Source organism: Notothenia rossii, assembly GCF_949606895.1.
Source record: "Notothenia rossii genome assembly, chromosome: 5".
In the NCBI taxonomy this organism is placed as follows: domain Eukaryota; kingdom Metazoa; phylum Chordata; class Actinopteri; order Perciformes; family Nototheniidae; genus Notothenia; species Notothenia rossii.
This window is the reverse complement of record NC_136903.1, coordinates 58,585,533-58,607,736: the sequence shown is the minus strand read 5'-3', so window position 1 is coordinate 58,607,736 and position 22,204 is coordinate 58,585,533. Positions and strand designations below refer to the sequence as shown.

At 40.2% G+C, this 22,204-nt stretch overlaps 1 protein-coding gene across 1 annotated transcript in view; it reads left to right on the top strand.

Moving 5' to 3' along the window:
- The window catches only part of ptprt (protein tyrosine phosphatase receptor type T), a 452,551-nt gene that overhangs the window by 422,359 nt on the left and 7,988 nt on the right, over window positions 1-22,204 (top strand). The window contains 7 exon segments of the mRNA XM_079681220.1: window positions 393-547; window positions 6,836-6,971; window positions 11,262-11,411; window positions 12,000-12,173; window positions 12,319-12,450; window positions 13,247-13,372; window positions 14,919-15,082. Coding sequence (XP_079537346.1) covers window positions 393-547; window positions 6,836-6,971; window positions 11,262-11,411; window positions 12,000-12,173; window positions 12,319-12,450; window positions 13,247-13,372; window positions 14,919-15,082 — 1,037 coding nt within the window.

Below are 22,204 nucleotides of genomic sequence, written 5' to 3'. Positions count from 1 at the left end.
GTGAAATCAATTAATCTTTTTTGCGGAGCCAAAATGGCCATCAGTTTCCTCAAATCTCTCCAGTAAATTAGGCAAATGAGCCGCGATAAGTCTTCCTGTCCCCCATTCCCTAAAGTGGCACAAAGTGCCTTCTTGACATCCACGAGATCGATTTATTTTCCATCTGAAGCCGAAGACACAGAATGGCCCCAGGATTCTTAAAATCCCTGCTGTAAATTAGTCTGCTGAACCATGATATGTCTTCTTGTCAGTCTCTCCCAAAAGGGCCATGATGAGATTTGTGAGTTCCGTGCATTTGTCACCATCAAGAGACGAAAATGGCAAAGAATGGTTTTGTGGAATTGCCATATGAAGCTGAGGTGTAACGGGTCTCCTGTGTGGTTTTTTTTCAGAAGGGTCATCATGAGATCCGTGAACTCCGTCAGTTCCACTTCACCAGCTGGCCCGACCACGGCGTTCCCTGCTACGCCACCGGACTGCTCGGCTTCATACGGCAGGTCAAGTTCCTCAACCCGCCAGACGCTGGGCCCATAGTGGCACACTGCAGGTAAGGACACAGCCACGCACCTAAAGTACACTCAGGTTTACTACAGAAGACAAACTGAACTCCCTGATGCTGCTGGTCTCTGTCTGCTGGGAACAAACAAACAGCCGCTCACTCAGTCTTAAGGTCCTTACACACCAAGCCGATTTCGGTCGTCGATAGATGTCGATAGATGTCTGGCCGTCGATGAGCGTCCTGTCGGCCCTACTCAGATTGGTGTGTCCCGCCCCGTTGTGTCTTTTCGGCCGTGCCGACACCTTCCGGCTGTTGGTAAAAGGCCGTCGGCTAAAGAAATCACTCTGATTGGCTGTTCAGCTTAGCGAATCTGTGCATGAGAAGCAAAACGGAAGTGAAGGACCCAAACAAATGATTAAGAAGGCAAATCTGAGATTTCATTTAACTCCAGCTCTCCAGGAAAGCCCAATGAGCTTCTCGTTGTAGAGTGAAAATGGAACGCACACCCTATTTGTTGTTTGTTTATATCACGCAGTCTGTTCTTCTTCTCTCGGTGTATCACGCAGTCTGTCTTCCGGTTGTTGCCTTTTTTGAATGACGAATACACACTACTGCTGGTAAGGAGACTTATTGCCACTCACACATGCGCAGTTCGTACGTGCAACTTGGCCGTCGGCTGAAGTATTTGCAGTGTGTTCCAGTGTGACTGTTGGCCAAGACGCAGGAGACGTGAGGCGACAGTCAGGTCCGTCGGGACGTGTTCTTTGGTGTGGTGGAGTGTGTGGGAGAGAAACTCCCTCTGGAGGAAACTTTGATGTGCTAGCCTTTGCAGACCTGTACTGTTACATACACAGAAACCTATATACTGTAACACACTACAGGGAAGGGAAAAGCCCAAAAAGCATAATAGGGTCGCTTTGACATCTTCAGCAGGAAACACATTTCTAGCAGAAAGACAGAGAGTTATGGTACAAAAGTTTCCCACTATAAATGTTTAAATAAACGTAGGGCTAACATCTATAGTTTATTTTAGCAAAACATAACTTTACATTGGCACATACATGAGAACAGAGCATGTGATTTTGGTTTTTCTATGAACATTCTTTTCAGTTTGAATGTTATACATATCAATTCACAGCATGTTATTGACTCTCACTTTAACATTGCCCTAATATAAGAAGATGATCAAGGAAGGCATGCTCGAATGGGAGCTGCCTTGACGCTGCAATCATGTTGCGCGCACTATCAGTGCTGAGTGTGCTGACTTTTCCCACTATGTCCCATTGTCTGGCTACCTGCATAAAGTCAAGTGCTCGGCGCAGATGTGGCGAAATGTCGCTCCTCTGTTTTCATTTAAACAGCCCCTTATATCCGTTCGCGCAGCTAGCTAGCACCAGATGCTAACAACAATAACAATACACGTAGGGTCTCTCTCTCGCGCCACACATACACACACCCTCCCGGTCCTCCCGATGGCCAGTCGGTGCCCGCCGGTGAGTGTGGAAGTGTGGTCTGCCCATAGAGGGTCTGCCACAAGCGGGCAGCAGGAGCGGGGCTGTCAGCATCGGCTTGTAGATGGTATTTTAAACTCGATGCGCTCTGAAACTACGTGGCGGCCGAGGAAAATAAATACACATGCGTTAATCGCGTTAAAATAATTAGTGGCGTTAATTTTTTTTTTGCGTTAACGCGTTATTAACGCACCCCTAATATACATTGTATTTGATAGCAGCTCGAAAACTAGTTCACTGTCAGCCCTTTCTTTTCCCCTTTTTTCTGTTCCCTCTTCCTCCTCAGTTAAGGCAATAGAATAGGTAATAAGTAATGATATGATCTCTCTCTCACACACACGCACACACCAATGTCCCCGAGTATAAATTCAATCAATGGAGCTAACCTTTAAAAATCAGGCAACTGAAAAAAAGAAGAAAGAAGTTCACCTCCCACCCCACTTTCACCGACCCCCGCCATAATCTACCAGGAATAAAGGTGGTAAAAAAAAATTAAGTGACAGTTTTAAGATCCCCATGGTGACAGTATATTTAACCTCCATGTTCTGTTCTTTATGAGACATAACAGTTCAACTCTGGGGCCAGGTTGTCAGCAGGCACAGGCTTTAAAAGGTCAGCGCTCTGACAAGCTATGAAAAACGGTTTGGAGTAGGAGTATCAACATATAGCCTCATATCGGCGTGAACATTTACAATGAATGTATTCCATTTATCGGTCCACTTTAATACAATGCATAGCTTTGAATGGGTGGCCACAGAGGGAATACACCCCTAACCTACTCTGGGGGGTGCGTCTTAGAGACAAAAGGCCCTCATACAGTCAAGTAGAATTAAACAGGCTTCTTCTGCGTCTTTCTGCCAATGACAACACAAAGGGCATCAACTGAGCCATTTCTTTACCTGCTTACATTTTACTTGTTGTCTTTCTGTTACATTACAATGAGAATAATGCCATATACTCTTACCCTCCCTGAGGACATGTTTTAAAAAGACCTATACAAATATGTTAAAACCCCCCCTTGTTCATGCACTCACATTACACACTCTTAGACAAGTCCGTTGCATGCAACTCCAATGGAAATTATTAAAACATGTCTGGAATTTATATATAACTGCAACTTTAATATGTGACATGACATCTTACAGAGACAAATAGAAAAGGAACTTGTTATTTTTAAAGTAAAATTAAGTTGACACTGCAGCATGCACCTTCCAAATGTTTATTGTATAAACATAATTCATAAAATAATAAATGTCCCTCTCTGCAGCATTTTAGCAGGTTTATCTATTCCCCAGCGACTAAGTAAAAACTGAACAACCCCCAGTTTATGAACCGCTGATTCAAATAAAACTACTTGTCCAAGATATTGAACAATTGCTGTAATGGTTAAACAAAACGAATGTTGAAAATATAACACAAACCATGAAATGATACATCATTTATTATATTGAGTTATGAGTTGTTGTTTTTTTTTACAAAACACTTTTGTTCAAGATGCACGATTCAAAGGCTTTGTTCGCAATGACAATGTTAAATCCCAGGCTCCTCCAACAATGCAAGATACAATATAATAAAGAGATGAAATAAAGAGGATAAATAATACAATAAAATAGTGCTTTATGTGAGATAGGGAATAAAAGCCAGTAAAGAGGCCACATTATGCTTTATTGGGTGTTCCCTTTCCTGTAGTGTGTGTTTGTATACATGATGTAAATGGTCTGCAAAAGTTTAAATCCATAGTGACATCACTATGTATTACTTGCACCTCTTTTTGCTAGCGCTCCAACGCTTTGTTTGTGCTAAGGTTTGGGACACCAATCACAAGAGAGCCGGCCAGCTAACCAATCAGAGCAGACTGGGCTCTGGTTTCAGACAGAGGGTGAAAAGAGGTGCTGCAGCACAGACAGGACGAGAAAAACAAAGAGCTTTTTGAACATTAAAGCATGGAGACATGTCACATTAGACGCACTAAATACAAATATGAAGCTGAAAATGAGCATAATAGCGCCTCTTTAAAAGTAAAGTAATAAAGACGCTTACTTAAAAAAATTGACTCATTAACAATTAATTAAAATACACACACTCATGACTTCTACTTCCTCTAACAGTACGGAAAGAAACAGGCACAAAGACCAACAGGCTATTAGAGAAAAAATAAGTTACATACACACTTAGTGGAAGACAACAGCAGGCAAAAAAACTGAAAGAAACAGCTGTAGTATGTGGACAGACAAGCAGGAAGTTGTGGCAGTCACTTCCAATTTCCGGGGGCACTCTGACGCTGTTGGCCTGTGTCATGAGGCCGTCAAACACACACATACACACATGCACACACACACCGAGGCCCAGCAGTATTCCGGTATCGACATTAATCACAGGGGTGACAGGTAATCTTCAGAGGCGTTCCTTTCTTTCTCTCCCTCCATCTTGCCTTCTTTCCCTCTCTTTCTCCCTCACTCTGGAGCTGTCTCAGGGAACTGTCAGGGGGATTGCCAAGAGAAAGATAGGTTCCTCCCCTCCCTCTCTGCATCCTTTCATACTTCACCCCTTCAGCTCCTTCTCCATCCCTCCATTCTTTCCCCCCTTGATCTCTCCCCTGTGACGACCACTTCTATCACTCCCAATAACCAAGCTCTCCCCTCTGTCTCTCCCTGTGTCTCTCGCTTGCTGGTTCCATCCCTCCATCTGTTCTTCTGTCCCTCCATCCGTCTATTCCCTGCAGGCATTACTGTTCAGGATGTGCCACTTTAACACCTGACATGGGGTATTAAAGTCTCTCCATGTGTGTGTGAGTGTGTGAGTGAGACAGAGTGAGACCCCATTTGCACTTGAGCGCAAACGGACCGAATTCGTTATCAAAAAAGTATTCCGTTCACACGCATTCGGCTCATTGAACATGTCCGTTCACACGAGACATCTGGAAACGCTGTAGTACATATGCCAGGCCTGTAAGTGGCACTGTACTTCCGCACGAGACCGCTCGTAAGTGCTGGAGACGCTGTAGTACATATACCGGGCCTGTAAGTGGCGCTGTACTTCTGCCACAAAAAGCAGCGAAGAAGACCCCCGAGCAATGTTGCCATGGTTGCCCTTCTGTTTATGACCCGCGGTGGATTTAGCAACATGTAGTTTATGTAGTTCTCCATGTCCACTTGTTGCTGATGGTTGTGGTAGAGGAGCTGTAGATTTTGCACTAACATCTGTAGCATGGTCAGTAGCAGTAGCAGTAGCTACTGACAGTAGCTACTGGCCATGCTACAGCAGTGAGCAGCAGAGGCGGGGCTATGGCTTCATCGTTATCAGGAAGGAAATTATCGTATAGGGCGTACACATGGAGCCATTTGGCCCCAGACTGTTCCGTTTGCAGATCTATCCACCTTGGGACCTGTTGTCGTTTGCAGGGTCCGTTTCCACGGTTCCGTTACGGCCTTGTGTGAACAAACGGGCTATACGCGAGAGAAAAGTAGCAGATACAAGCCGTTTCGTTCTCGTGTAAACATCGCCTGAGAGACACTCCACCCTCACACTCAAAACTCGCTGTGTATTTCATCCTTCACAAAAGCCATCAGTTGTTTTTTTCTAGGAGAGAATCACTGAAGTTTTATGGTAGTAGTGTGTCCTGAAAATGACAAGTACCGTAATTTTCGGACTATAAGGCGCACCTGAATATAAGCCGCAGCAGCTAAATTGAATGATGTGTACATATATAAGCCGCACTGGACTATAAGCCGCAGGTGTTTTAATGTTTAATTACTATATGTAAGGGTTCGTGCACAGAGGGGATTGTCGGGAAAGAGATGGCTGTTTGAGGAAGCTCCCATTTATTAACATTTCAACAAACAAGTTGCATATTTGCATAACGTATTCAAGTGTTACCATGTAGTGCAATAGTAGCTACAGAACATGTAGGCCTACTGTGCTGTGTAAACTGTACTGTATCACATAGCGTTTCAGACACACAAACTTTTCAACTTTCAAACTTAAACGGTGCGCTCCCAGCACACGTACCGGCAGTGATCTACAGCGGTGGTTTTCAACCAGTGGTACGGGGACAAACTGTCTCTCTCTCGTAATGTCTGTCTGTCTTGCTCTCGTTCTGTCTCTCTTACCACTCTCGGTTCCACTTTTACTTTTGCGCACTACCTGTCTCACTCTTTTCCGGCCTCCAGCTTTTCCTGCTGGAGCCCGCCGCTTAAAGGTGGGGGGCTCGGACCGGCCATAGAGCCCATAGAGTTAATGGTGGTGGACTGTAACCTGTAAAATCCATAGATTTAGGAGGTCCCTTAGTGGCCGTTAGCTGTAAAAATCCATAGATTAGCCGCACCGTTATATAAAACGCAGCGTCGAAAAATGGGGAAAAAAGGCGCGGCTTATAGTCCGAAAATTACGGTAATATGGAACTGTGACATTTGTCATTCATTTGTGTAGGAAAGGGATTTTTTCCAACCTGACATTAAACTTTTGTGTTGCTCTGTTTTTCCTATGTGCTGTTATGTATCTACCTGCCCATTCTTTCCTTTTGTTCTTATCATTTTGTAACGCTGTTACTTTATTTTGTATTGTTACCTACTATTCTTTTTCTAATATACATAATATTTTGGGAAGCACGTTGTAACCTTATTTTGAATAATGCTATAAACATAATGTTTTTTTTTTAATTTATTTATTTTATATCCCAAATTGGGATCAATCAAGTACATCATATCTTATCTTTGAATAATTATTATAATTTGTTGTCATAAGTAACACCTTTCAGCATAGGGTTCAGACCAAAAAAGATATTTAATAGATTGGTAATAACCTGGTTGTTTATTTGTCCCTGTAGTGCTGGTGCAGGGAGGACAGGCTGCTTCATTGCAGTGGACATCATGTTGGACATGGCAGAGAATGAAGGCGTGGTGGACATCTTCAACTGCATCCGAGAGCTGAGATCACAACGAGTCAACATGGTGCAGACAGAGGTCGGTGTGCTCAGAATTAAGGGTTATGTATTTTTGAAGAATATGGACACATTCAGTTAAATTAGGAAGAAGTCTTACATTACATGTCACTTGTTAGACGCTTTTACCCAAGGCGACTTACATACACTCAATACTGTGGGGTCATCGAAAAAACCAAGTCATGAGAATTTAATAAGTATTGACTGGAAGCATAATTCTACAGCGATAAGCTACATTATCAATATCTCTTATACACTCACATATACATACCCGCCAATCTATCCAGCTGTCTGTTTGTCTGTCGGCCAGTGGAGGTGGAGTATGAGACGCATGTAATGAGAGACAGATTACTTCTTGTGGTCTTATATCATCCATCTCTATCAGCCTATTAATATTAAACATTCCTTGAATTATAAGCATATGACATTGTGCAAACACACACACACACTCACACACACACACACACACACACACACACACACACACACACACATACACACACACACACACACACACACAGACACACACACACACACACACACACACACACACACACACACACACACACACACATAAACAAAGTCATTCAACAGGTAATATTAAAATAGTCTATTCCCGATAAAGTTCTCACTTTTTTTTATTGTGCATTCCTTTTATTAATTTGTTTACTTGATAGTGATTATTAGAAACAAACAGACGTGCAATCACCGCTAAATGCACTTTAACACAGGGGTATCTCCTCTTGCACTTTATGTAGCTCTTTTTATATATTTTTTTTTTATTGAGTCAGGCACAATGAGTTTATATTCATACAGTCAGTCAATATATATATATTTTTTTTCGGTCCTAGCTAGTAAATCAAATAACTAACTAAATAAATAGATACATGTATAGGTAAAAGTAAAGTTATGTAGAAGATAATATTAAAAGAAAATTAATAGATAAGGGAATACAAATAGTAACAGTAATACATGTACCCATATACTCACATATGTATACCCACATACACATACACATACATGTGTACATACCCACACACATGTACACATGCACAAACATATAAGTACCTACATACATACATACATGCATACAAAGACAGAACAAAAGTTCTCCCTTTTAATGAGCTGAGGCTTTACTGATACTTACTATCCATTACACGGTGTAATAATCTGTTCGAATTTTGTACTATGAATCAATTGTTAAAGAGTGTGCATCTTCAAATGTTAGGTGTTTCATTTGGAACAGAAGCCTTCATTTCATCTCTAAGCCACCTTAAGACCACCTAATCCATCCCGCCCCTGCATTCCATTTGTTCAACTGATGAAAACCGTGCACATCCAAAAAGTCAACTTTACCAGGAATGAAGAAAAAACAACCTCATTTTGAAAGTGACAGCTCAAGTTTAACCACTGAAATTGACTTTGCAATGGGTTTTCAAAGTGCTGGGTTAAACGTTATCTAGGGCATCACTTTGAGTGTTTTTACATGACATCGTGATTAAAAAGCTAGTTTTGAATGGGTGTGTGTGTGTGTGTGTGTGTGTGTGTGTGTGTGTGTGTGTGTGTGTGTGTGTGTGTGTGTGTGTGTGTGTGTGTGTGTGTGTGTGTGTGTGTGTGTGTGTGTGTGTGTGTGTGTGTGTGTGTGTGTGTGTGTGTGTGTGTGTGCGTGCGTGCGTGCGTGTGCGTGTGTGTGTGTGAATGCTTCAGTCGGTGGGTTTGGTGGTGTTTGTTATGCGTGTGTGTGTGTGTATGTCACTAGAGTAGGTAATGGCCAGGAGAGCACATTTCATGATGCTTTTAAACTCTCCTCCCCGCTCCAAGGGCAACAATTAACATTCAAACAGGGGTCCCCAGTGCTGTGGGCAGCAGCGTAGCTGCATGTATTCTTTCACACAGGTGTGCCGACATCCACCCAGCAGGAGAGTCTTCCTGGCACTGATCTCCACCAGATAACTGCAGCACACAGAACACACCACGTCCAAATATTACTAGTACTACAACAACTATTACTCTAACTATCTATCAATCTTTATTTTTATAGCACTTTCCATAAACTTATGGCAAGTCAAAGTGCGACACAAACCGAAAATAAAATAAAAGCAATTCTAATCCCCCTCACAGTTCATGCAGGAACATATAACTTTGTGATGAATAAAAACACGTCATAACAACAAAAGTCAATAAACGTAGGATTGAATAAAATCCTAGAATAAATTAAAAAGAAATTAAAATGTAAATGGTGGGTTTTGACTTGGCTCTTGAAAGTAAGAACCGTCTCTGCCACTTCTAAAACACATTATTTGTGTTACTCTGAAAAATGCAGTTAAAGTAAAAAATGTAGTGATACATAATTAATACACAATAATCAAAATCAGATTTTAATAAAACAGCTTCAATGAATACATGGCCATCAACAGTGGTTTAAAAAAGGCCGGTAAATGATCGGAATGAACGGACAGTTGATTACGTGCCCCACCGTTTAAAAAGTCAATCAAGGTGATCTTACAATTTTTTTATTCACATACATTTTATCCCTTCCATTTTCATTTGTAAGCACTTGAATCATAATTGTTCCATTATAATTTTTTACTCCCACCCGTGAGGCCACCCTGCCTAAATTATTGATGGTAGTGTTTTGTTGTGAATGAAAGACAGGTGAAAATGATGCAACACGGCTCGGTTTTCATCATATCACCACTGTTTTAATTAAATCAGCTTCCAGCTAATCCAATCCCTTGAAAATTTATGTTTCGCTTCAACTCCATTTTCATCACCTATATTTATTATCAATTAATTTGACTCTTGCACCTTACCTCCATACTTGTCATAGTTAACCATATTTTTGACACATCCCAACCGGCTGCCTCTGTCCATAATGTTCATTTAAAGCTACTGTCCCCCCAAACAAAATATCATCAAATGAACAGACATTATTTAGTCTAAGGTCTGATTGTGTATTGTTAACAGTGGTGTTAAGTAACTATGAACATGTAATAAAGTAGTGTACTTAACTACAGTTTTGAGATACTTAATTGAATATTTAAATTTTTTGCCACTTCTACTCCAACATTTATATAATACATTTAGTTACTTTAAAGATGTGGATGAATGATGTGAAATCTAATCAAGTGTTAAATCAGACTTTAGTTCCACCTGGAGTAAATTCACAAGCTACCCTGCAGTATACAAAGTCAGTCAAACTAGCTGCACCTTTAGCAGCTTTGAGAACACTTTAATGCAAAACATAGTCATTTATATTATTCAAAAAATGGACCAATTTGCAGAATGAGTACTTTTCTTTTGGTACTTTAATTATATTTTGATGCTTATACGTTTGTACTTTTACTTGAACATATTTAATGCAGGATCTTTATTTGTAACAGAGTATTCCTACACCGTGGTATTTCTACTTGTGTGTGAGTGCTAGATCTTTGTGTGTGTGTGTGTGTGTGTGTGTGTGTGTGTGTGTGTGTGTGTGTGTGTGTGTGTGTGTGTGTGTGTGTGTGTGTGTGTGTGCGTGCGTGCGTGCGTGCGTGCGTGCGTGCGTGCGTGCGTGCGTGCGTGCGTGCGTGCGTGCGTGCGTGCGTGCGTGCCTGCGTGAATTAATGCTTCAGTCGGTGGGTGTGGTGGTGTTTTTTGTGCATGTGTGTGTGTATGTCACTAGAGTAGGTAATGGCCAGGAGAGCACATTTCATGATGCTTTTAAACTCTCCTCCCCACTCCAAGGGGAACAATTAACATTCGACAGAGCGAGAGCCCGATGTATGAGGCAAAAAAGCAAATTGAAAAAGCGAGAGACAGCAGACAAACACAAGGGTGAGAGAAAATAGGAGAAAAAAAAGGGGGGGGAAGAGAAATTAAAAGTGATCAAAATCTAGACAAATTGGAAGGATAGTGTGAGAGATAGAGGTATTTAACATGCACTGTGGCTGAGCTCACCGTGGCTGATGCTTTTATCAGTGAGCTAGATGGAGCACAAAGAGCACACTTGATCCAAAGCACAGAAACACTGCAGGGCACTTCTCCCTTTGAATTCACTTTCAGGCTGTCGAGAGAGCATAATTACACAAGTAATTAATTCACACACACACAGACACAAACAAAGCAAACAAAAACAGTGGACTTTGTCGGAGACTTGAAAGGAAGCAAATGCAGCTTCCTCTATCCCCAATGTGTCAATACTAGCAGCCATTCAGAGAAACTACAGTCAATCCTCTGTCTACTCAGAAAGGCCAGATATTTGTCCATTTTCCTTGAAAGAAACATTGACTCGAGCACTTCTTTACTCAAACTGCTGTGACTCCTGTTGCAGGAGCAGTACGTGTTTGTTCATGATGCCATCTTGGAGGCGTGTCTATGTGGGAATACAGCCATACCAGTGTGTGAATTCAGAGCCATTTACTACAACATCAGCAGACTGGACCCACAGACCAACTCCAGCCAGATGAAAGATGAGTTCCAGGTAAGAACACACATTCAGTCACACTCTGGTTTTGGTTGTTAGTAAGGATTGGACTACCAGGAATGAATCGGAGACCTCAGCGTTAATGTTCCCATGACATAAAAACAAGATGTTTAGTTGTTTTATCACATTGGTATTGAGCCGGTTGTCAGCCTGGCAAACAGGTACATTTGTAAGTATTCTTAATGGTATTTTGGGGGATGGTCCCTGTAAGTCGATGAGTTGAATCATCCATTGTTGACCACTTAGTCAACTTGAAATCTTCAACCTCCATCACGGGGATGAGCCTGGTCTTTCCGTCAGTAGCAACATCTATGAATCTTGGATCGTTAATTAATCGATTTGGTCCAAAAATGACTTTCTCCTGGTGATCTTCTTCTTCCATTTAAGTCCCTGTTGGATTTGTTGTTAAAATTCAATGTAGTATGGTAGTAGTAGGCGATGGTTGTTCCAAAAACACCTAAACAAGTTCTGGTCAATCTGAATTTTGGCCTGAGGACGTAAAACTAGTATTAATCAATCTGCATGCTATGTTTTTAGAATGTAAATGTTAAAGTAGGACTAATCAACATATTTCCTGTCCATCAGACTCTGAACATCGTGACCCCCAGAGTGCGTCCAGAGGACTGCAGTGTTGGCTTGCTACCCAGGAACCACGACAAGAACCGCAGTATGGACGTTCTATCAGCAGACCGATGCCTGCCTTTCCTCATATCTGTGGACGGAGAGAGCTCCAATTACATCAACGCTGCGTTAATGGACGTAAGTGTACGTTCTCCGATGTGAATGTGTGTGTCATTTATAATCATAGTTTCATCTTTTACTGCTGCAGAGATGTCTCGATATATGAGCATTGCTCTGTTCACTTGTCTGAGTTATTCATTTGTGTTCATTCTCATCACTACAGAGCCACAAACAGCCAGCGGCCTTCATTGTTACCCAGCATCCTTTGCCAAACACCATGGGCGACTTCTGGAGGCTGGTGTTCGACTACAATTGCTCATCCATCGTAATGCTCAATGAGATGGACGCAGCGCAGGTAGAAACACACAAACACGCACACACAGATACTCATGAAGGCCTTTTCCCGTCTGTTTTTCACTGCTTTCAGAGAAGACTGTTCAGCCAGGAGCTGATACATTGACTGTTGCACGGCGGCCTGATCAATACACCCCAATACTATTTTTATGAATTTGAAATGATATTTAAGGTCCTTGGAATTATACTCTGCCAACTTTGAAGGGTTCAGTTAAAGTTTTGTACCAAACCAATTAAAAACAAATAACCACTTATAATAAGTGTCCATAGATTTCACAAATATTCACCAAAGCATAGAAATAAAGAATAATGTTGCCGCACTGTAACTTAACAACTGGGGAGGTGATATCTAATCGTCACATTTTCTTCTACAAAGTATTTGTATTCATGGTGATTTCATTGAGCAGCTATTTGTATATTCTAACCAAGGAGATTGAGTTACCTTATCTCCCCCAGTGGTGATCGTAAATTGGTTTGGGAATTTAAATTGAATACCAGTAAATGAAACCTTGTTAAACAACATTTTTATTCTGCATAGAATACAAGGAATCATTTGTCAGTCCTTTGTGTGGAATTATAAATCATTTGAAATTGAACTCACATCCATCCAGGTGACAATCTTCGCAATCAATGATGAGAAGTAATTCAAGGTTTCCTGAAAAATTGTGTTTCCAATTATTACTTGTACTGTTATGCTTTTTGAAATGAAAAAGTGTTTGATATACCTGGTAAACGTTCCTTTTTTACTCAATCTTTCTCTTTACATTTCTTTCTCTTTTTTTCTCTGTTTTCTACAGTTATGTATGCAGTACTGGCCAGAAAAGAGCTCATGTTGCTACGGTCCCATTCAAGTGGAATTCATATCGGCAGACATTGATGAAGACATCATCAACCGAATCTTCAGGATCTGCAACATGGCCAGGGTACTAACTCGCTCTTTTTTGGCATTAACTCCAACCCTAACCTAACTGTAAACCAGCAGCAGGCTTAAACAATGACTTAGAGAACACACATGGTTCTTTTGGAGGGCAAACCAGAAATGAAGAATTAAATGAACAATAAGCAGCATTTTTTTTGTATTGCTATCCTTGTCTTAAGAGGTCCTCAATCGATCCATGTTCTGAATTAATTAATCAAGAAATGTATTCTTCTTAATCACATTTTGGGCGAAAGACCTTTCTGTAACTGCAACCAGCTCTAGTCAAAGCCTGCAGTTAACTCTGACCCTCTCTTCTGTTCTCCCTTATTTTCTGTCTTAAACTGCCTATGCTTCAGATAAAAACCCTCAAAATGATGTATTTCCTGACCTATATTTGACATATAACAATAGATAGTGAAGCGATACACGAGGAACAAAATATAACAACACTTAAAAGACATTTTTCATTTTGTGTAACCTTTACTTCCCCATGAGCAGCCGGCTAGATGATGCCGTAGCAAACCGACCACAATGCGAACACACTGTAGCAACAGTCTTAGTTTAGGGGGAACTCTAGAGAAAACGGCAGTGCGGTAGGAAGTGGTGCAATACAACAGAACATTTCAAATAAACTGTCCTCTCCTCTTGTCTTTTCTCACGTCTGCTTTCCCTTCCCTCACTTCCCCTCTCAGCTTCCCTTTCCCTTCTCTTTCTGCCCCTCTTGCCTCCTCTTGTTACTCCCTTCTCATCTCATTGCCTCACCCATCCATGACGGTACAACTCGCAGTGCCCCATCGTCTGCATGCTCCTATAGCGCTTAGTGAACTCCCCACTACCCTACTCTCCTCTATATTCCCTCTCTCACTCTCTCCCCCTCTCAAACACTTCACCAGTGTAGCGTGAAATGGCTCATATCATCGCCACAACAGCACTTCTCACACAGTGAGAGCAGCTACCACCTAGCCTAGTCTGTACCCCCAACCACTAAGCCATCAATGAGGAGGGAGAGTCAGAGAGAGCAGGACGGCAACAAGCTTTGAGAGAGGGAAATGTATAAAGGAGGGGAAACAGTCAGGAGGGGAAGGAAAGTAGAGTGAGTGAATGCGACGAAGGAGGGAATTGGGTGAAGGAAAAATAGAGTTAAGTGAAACAAAAGTAGGAATTGATTAGAAGGGGAGACGTAGAAAGTGTAGAGTAAGAGGAAGTAAAAGGATAAAGGTAGAGAAGGAAGGGAAGAGAGGAAACTGATACAGCTGTATCTGTTTGAGTGCGTAAATATTACATCCTACCGGTAAATCACTCTGACATGATGGCGGGTTTTGGTTTTTTGGGTGGTGGATGCCAACCACCTCGAGGCCAGACAACTGGAAACATTTTGTCTGCCATGAAATGTAATTACACATCATAAGACGTCTTCTTTGTTCAGTCTAGACGTCGTTATTTTCAGATGGCAGAAAGAAGAACTAATTGGCGCACAACTGCGTGTGCTAACACAGTGGGAGTTGTGTGGTTCACAGCTAGAATCCTAATCTCCCCACCTCTCTCTCCAGCCTCAGGACGGTTACCGCCTGGTGCAGCACTTTCAGTTCATTGGCTGGCCAGCCTACAGGGACACGCCTCTCTCCAAACGCTCCATTCTCCAATTGGTGAGAAGGCTCGCAAAGTGGCAAGAGCAGTATGACGGAGGAGACGGCAGGACGGTGGTGCATTGCCTGTAAGTTCAACACACACACACACACACACACACACACACACACACACACACACACACACACACACACACACACACACACACACACACACACACACACACACACACACACACACACATACTCCATAACTTGTAATAAAATAATAGGAAGCAGGTGAGGAAAGAAGGACTTTGATGATTGATCAACACCAAATCGTAGAGAGACACATGTGCCCTTGTTTTTTATGAATGTGTTGCCTTTTTTCTGCTTGTGTGTGTGTGTGTGTGTGTGTGTGTGTGTGTGTGTGTGTGTGTGTGTGTGTGTGTGTGTGTGTGTGTGTGTGTGTGTGTGTGTGTGTGTGTGTGTGTGTGTGTGTGTGTGTGTGTGTGTGTGTGTGTGTGTGTGTAAAAGACATAGAAAGGTGAAATATGTTGAGATACGCTTAACAATGATGAAATACACATTCTATAAAATAACACACGAAAGCATTTTACAGTAAGACAAAACAAATGTTCACTTCAGACACACACACACACACACACACACACACACACACACACACACACACACACACACACACACACACACACACACACACACACACACACACACACACACATACACCTTTACTATGATATATAGAACATAAGGTATATCTAGACTGAACCATTCTTCTTTGTTGGATCATTCTTTAATGCTGTATTGTCCCCCGCTGATCTGTCAAACATACAAATGGCCTTAACTCAACATTTATCTCAGTTGTGGTAGATCTGAAGTGCTCTTCAACAAAGGAGCATAATGTAAAACTGCCATGCAAAAAGGTTAAAAATTCATATGTTTCAAGTGTCAATCTTGTTTATATATTTGTTGTCTTTGTGATTTATCCGCGAGGCTTTATATTACATCAACTTTTTTAGTAAGCTACAAATAAAACAAGTAATAAAGTTAAAGTAATAGTAAATTCATAACATTGTTAGATTTCTTTGAGAAAACTTGATTGTACACATATTTTACAGCATATACAATATTTAAACTGGCATTATTAGTATTTCATCATGATTTCATCACATTGTTGTGAAAATAGAACGGATTTTCAAAAATGGGGTCCTTTTCACAATGTTAACCTCTATTGGCAACATTTCACCTGATCATTTCACATGTTTCACTATGGTAAATGTAGTTATGTTTCATATTTTGCTATTATATATAAACAATAGTACAGTCCCAAGGTGGTTTCTAATGGTAGCAATAGAAAATATATGTTTTAAACAACCTTTGCATGGGTGTAAATATGACAGGTACACAACAAATAGTCCCTATCTTAGCACAACAAATGAAGCTAATAATGAGGGAGGGAAACAGAGGATGTAAAATCTATAAACAAGGTATTGCAGGGAACTTCACTTACAATAACACACACACACTTACGCCCAAGCACACACACTCCAAAGATTGCCTGAGGCGCATCACTGGTCCTGATCCAATCAGCTTCCTCTGTCATAGCTCATTGGGCCAATCAGCATTGGCATTGATTTGTATTTTCAAGCTGCTGGGAAATTTTTATTTTTTTATTTCAGTGTGTCTTCTATCTCTGTCTGAATGAGAGAGTTTAAAGAGACCATATTATACCGTTTGGGGTTTTCCCTTCCCTCTAGTGTGTTATAGGTTTGTGTGCATGTAAATGGTCTGCAAAGACTAAATTGTGCTTCTATTGGCTAATGATCCAACTCATTGTAGGTGATTTGCTAAGGGGCGGGACATCTCTAAGCAGTTGACCAATCACAACAGAGCGGGCCTAACCAATCAGAGCAGACTGGGCTCTGGTTTCAGACAGAGGGTGAAAAGAGGTGCTGCAGCACAGGCAGTATGAGATGAATAAAGAGCTTTTTGAACATGAAATCATGGAGACATGTCACAGTAGAGGCACTAAATTGTCAAAGAAAAGATACAAAAATGTAATTCCCAAATACACAATTTATATCTGTTTAGCTTTTTATACATTTTAGGCCACATCAAGTAAAGTAAGAAATCAAATAACTGATGCATCTTAACTCAACTATGAATACATACTGAATCAATGGTCAAATCCCTTGTGTCTCAATGGCACTTGAATAGTGACACTGATGCATAATACACCTTTGACCCAGCTTAAATCAATACTCATTGCTTTCATGGGCTTACTGCTTAAAGTGTATACATCATCATTCATCATTTCAAATTAAAATTCCTGATATAACTTATGCTGAGGTGGTGGATATATTTTGTAATGGCGTCCACTCCACCTCTCTTTACCTCAATGTTTTATTCAATATGACAATTAATGCATGCATTAAGGCATTTGATTGGAGCCAGGTAAGACTAGAATGTCTGGGTTGATTTGTTTTTCTCCTATAGTGGGCACGCCACATAGCCAGTAAATGCACAATACATATATATATATATATATATATATATATATTTTAGGGGTGCACCGAATGGGAAATTCTTGGCCGAAACCGATACCGAAAATAGCAAACAGTTGGCCGAAAACCGAATTCCGAAATGCCGAAAATGATTAATAGAAATATATATATATAAATATATATATAATGTATACATTTTTTACCAATGTTGTTCAGCTGCCTGATTATGGAAAAATAAATGATTATGGCAAAACTTAACTTAAATAATAATCACTATTATGGGTCCATAAAACATTTATTCAGCACTTTTGAATACATACAGTACATTAATTCCAAGTCAAGTGCATTTTCTTTTCTCTGTAGGATAACTACAACAAAGTGCATTCAGAACAAAGCCAAGGTGCTTTAAAACTGCATAAACATCTAGGCCAGTAGGCCTACAACAAAATAGTGTAAATAAAGACTGTAACAGCCAGGCCTTCAACAACAACAAATGCACCTATAAGTGCATGCTTACAAATGTGCAAACTGGATAAATCCACATGAATGTAACTATTTACAAATGAAATTACAATTGAATTTCAAGAATCTGTAAATAAGGCTGTCTGTCCTCATAAGCAAAGTAGTAAACATTGTATAAAGATAGATAAAGTGAAAACTGGATACAAAATCCACAATCAATTACAAATTAAATTACAATTTTAAGAATCTGCAAATAAGGTGGTCTGTCCTCATGAGCAATGTAAACAACATTGTATCATTTAGATACCGAAAGTACAATATATTGAACACTGTGCTGCTGTCATTTCCCCCTAATGATAACCTGAGATGGTGAATTATAACTCACAATGAAAATTGTTCAGGAAAGTGGGTATAGAGTAGACATGTAGAACTAGATAAACTTATGATAAGCCAGCCTTGTCTACTTATTAAGGAAAAGTGGGAGGTTCTTTTGAATGAACAGTAGCTTCTCTGCTTTATCAGCCATAAGTCTGTTCCTCTTCTCATCAAGCACATGAGAGGCAGCGCTGAACAGTCTCTCGCTGTCAGTGCTTGTGATTTGATCTTACTCCGCATATTTGTCCGGGTGTTTTGATTTCAAGTGGTGGAGTAATCCCGAAGTGGTGAAAGTCTTTGCAGTTACACCCCCTCGAGAAATGTCAGCTGAACACGTTTTACAAATCGCAATCCGCGCCTCTTTCTCTGATATTTTTAAATATCTCCAAGCGGCAGACATGTCTGCTGTTAGCCAGCCGCGAGCATGGTCGCGCGCCGTGCTTGTCGCCGCGTTTTGATTACGTCATCACAACAACACGTTAGCTTACCAACGTAACCCTGTTCTCTGACATTCGGTGATATTTTTTCGTTTTTTAACCATTTTCGGCCGATAATTTTCGGCGGCCGAATATTCGGTGCATCCCTAATATATTTATATACAGTAGGAGTGTATATACATAACGAACAAATATATTTAGTTTGCATCACTGCAGCACATTTTAAACAAGAACACTTGATTACTGGATGATCATCCTCTGCATGAAGTCTAAAATACTCTCATTTAAGGTGACAAATGCAGTCAAATTCCTTAAATCCATCAGCAAACATCACACTGTTTTAGTTAGGTTCCCAACTGTCACTTCCTGTAAATGTGTTCATCTCATTTTGGCTTTTCCCAACCTTCGTCATGATTAACATTTAAAAAAAAAGAAAATTATTTTTATTAGAAATTATCATCAATAGTTATTTCTAATTCATAGTGCAAATATATAAATATTTGAAATAGTTATAAAACATCTTCAACCCAGTTGTAGTATATAAAGAGATATACATATACTGTATATATACTGAAAGAATAATCTGGAATTCAAATACTGAAAAGTAAATAAAATCATAGGTATTTGGTTGTAAACGCCCTTCCCTCTTCTCTGGTCTGACCCCAGTTCAGGGATGCAGCTTTCCTAGCCTGTGGTTAAAGACGCTACACTGGCTAATCAGCCCCACGTATTGATTTCACAGACTCAGTAATACCTCAGATAAGGGGAAACATGATGGTTCAATCAGTAGCTGGTGAAAATAGATTTTCTTTCCCTCCTCACTTTTCCTGGGAGGGGGGAGTTTGACGGGTCTTTAATGCTGAGCACATGTCTCATTTTCAAGCAAATCACAGCGTAAGAGTAGAGCATCGTAAGGAGCAACACACTTAACACAGCCATCTGTCTGTGTTTTTGAATGTGAATGATATGTATTTTAGATAGAGGACAATAAGACAAATATTGTGCATGTACAGTAGCAGTTCATATTGGCTTTATGCAGTTCCAAGCATTTCATAAACAAATTCTGAGAATAAAGCCATCATTCTAAGATTAAAGTCAGGATTGAGATTTCTCAGAATTTGTAGATTTTGTGAGATTCAGACTTTTTTTCACAGAATTCTGACTTTAATTAATAAAAGAAATCTGTTTTGGAAAGATTTCAAACCATTTTCAAATGGGGCGCCTATCCCCTTCCCCAGCTTTGTCTATGGTACAGAAAACTATTTAGTTCTGAACATGTTGTATTTCGAATATTATCCATTTGATATGTGTACAACCAGATAAAACCAATTAAGATCAAATATTTTTTTACAATGGCGCCTAGAAGGCAGCCAAGTCACAAGTCAATGAAATACATACAGTAAGATCCATTCAAAACTCTTTGTACATACAAACAGTAGCAAGTGGATCACCCGGAACTAGCTTGAGGATGATACATGCAAAGTTAATGATAGTAGTAAATGTAAGAAATGTCTCAATAGAGATTGACATGGGCTTCAGTTGCAGTTTCAGGAAACTTGTGGACACTTCAGATACCAGAGATGAATAAGCTTACAAAACATATCTTGTACATTTCAAAAGAAAGTCTGAAAATAATTCAGTGGCAGGTCAGGATTAGTGCCACATGATTATTTTTTTTGGGAGGATTTGAAAAAAAAGTCAGAATTCTGACTTTAATCTCAGAATTCTGACTTTTTTTTTTCTGACTTTAAAGTCAGCATTTTCTTTATCCCCAAATTATTTTTTTTGTTTGTTTTGAGAACAAAGTCAGAATTCTGAGATTAAAGTCAGAATTCTGACTTTTTTCTCAGAACAAAAAAAAAAGAAAAAAATTCAAATCGACCCAAAAAAAAAATGAATGTGGCCCTAATCCTCTTCCGTATGAAAGAGATCGTCGATCTCAATGGGATTTTTACCTGGATAAATAAACAAAGTGTCCTTGATTCTCAGAACCACTAGAGCAGGGGTGCCCACACTTTTTTGGCTGGTGAGCTACTTTTGAAATGACCAGCTAACCGAGGTCTACCAACCAAAAATAAAAACCCAAATTGCAAGGGTTGCTGAATAACACGTTTTATTTTTACATGGGATAACTACAATAGGGCTGCAACAAACGACTAATTGGATTATCGATTAATCTATAGATTAATGAAACGATTAATCGACTATTCGGACTACTACTGTGTGCCTTGCACAATTTCTCAAACGCTCTTATTTAGCCATCAACTTTTAGATTTAGTTTGAGGTTGTTTTAGGCATGTGGAAACTAACAATGAAGACAATAAAGATGAATACTTGATTCAAAAATACATATATTATTAAATTAACTTAACAAATTGTGAACAAAATTAACATTGCTTTTTATTTGAATTAAATAAATAATATTTCACATCAAAAGAAACAACAATGTTTTAACAAATCATATTAAATAATCTGATGACAGAACTGTAAACAGAATAGCTGAAACTTTAACAAAATAAATAACTCAGTTACCTCTAATCATTAACCCATGTTTGTATAATGTAGTTAACTCCGTGTGTTGCTGCTAGCATACATAACACCTGACGTGGAAACGTTACTCGTGGATGGGGCTACAGAGCTACTCGAAAGACAGTCGAACCCGGTGCATTCCTCCGTCTGAATGTGGTGCACTTTTGCTAAATGTTTAGACAAATTGCTCGTGTTACCGCCCTTACATGCTAAACTCTTTTGGTGACGAGCATTGTCCACCTCAAGACGGGTAACATGTAACCACACCTTGGAGCGCTTCTCTCCACCATCTCCTCCGTGTGTTGCTGCATGTAGCAGATGCGTGTGTGTAAACTGCCCCGCCCCCTTGCAAACAGACGGGGGAGAGAGAGATCTCTTCTGGATTGGAAAGGTCGAAAATACACCGACCATAGACGCATTTGTTTGTCTTTTTGCATGTTAGAAACGAGTTGGCGACACTAAGACTAAGAGATAATGTTTGTGTAGCAATAATACATGACCTTTCTCTTTCTCAACTCGCTACTCGGAGGGAAGTCGCTGTCATATGCCTTGTGAACACTCCGATAATGCCTCTCCACGTTACCTTTCTTTGGCAGAGCGACGCTTGCTTTACAAATAAGGCAAATAACCTTTGAATGTGACATCACAAACAAAGATTCTCCCTCCCATTCTGTGTGGAAGTGGTATGTCTTTAGCTTTTTGCTCGTTCCCGCACCATTTTGTTGTTTGTCTCTCCCGGCACTTGACTGATTTTGTATCGCTTTGCATTCTGTGTTAACAGACTGGAAAGCAATAGGTCGCTTTTTCTGTCAATCAAGTCAACTCCTGAATTAAGTGGCAGGGAGGCCAAAGGAGGCGGGATCAAACCTGTTTTGTCTATTTTAACGGAGCTGGATTTTTTTTAATTTATGAATGACTCGCGATCTACCAGCATTGCGTC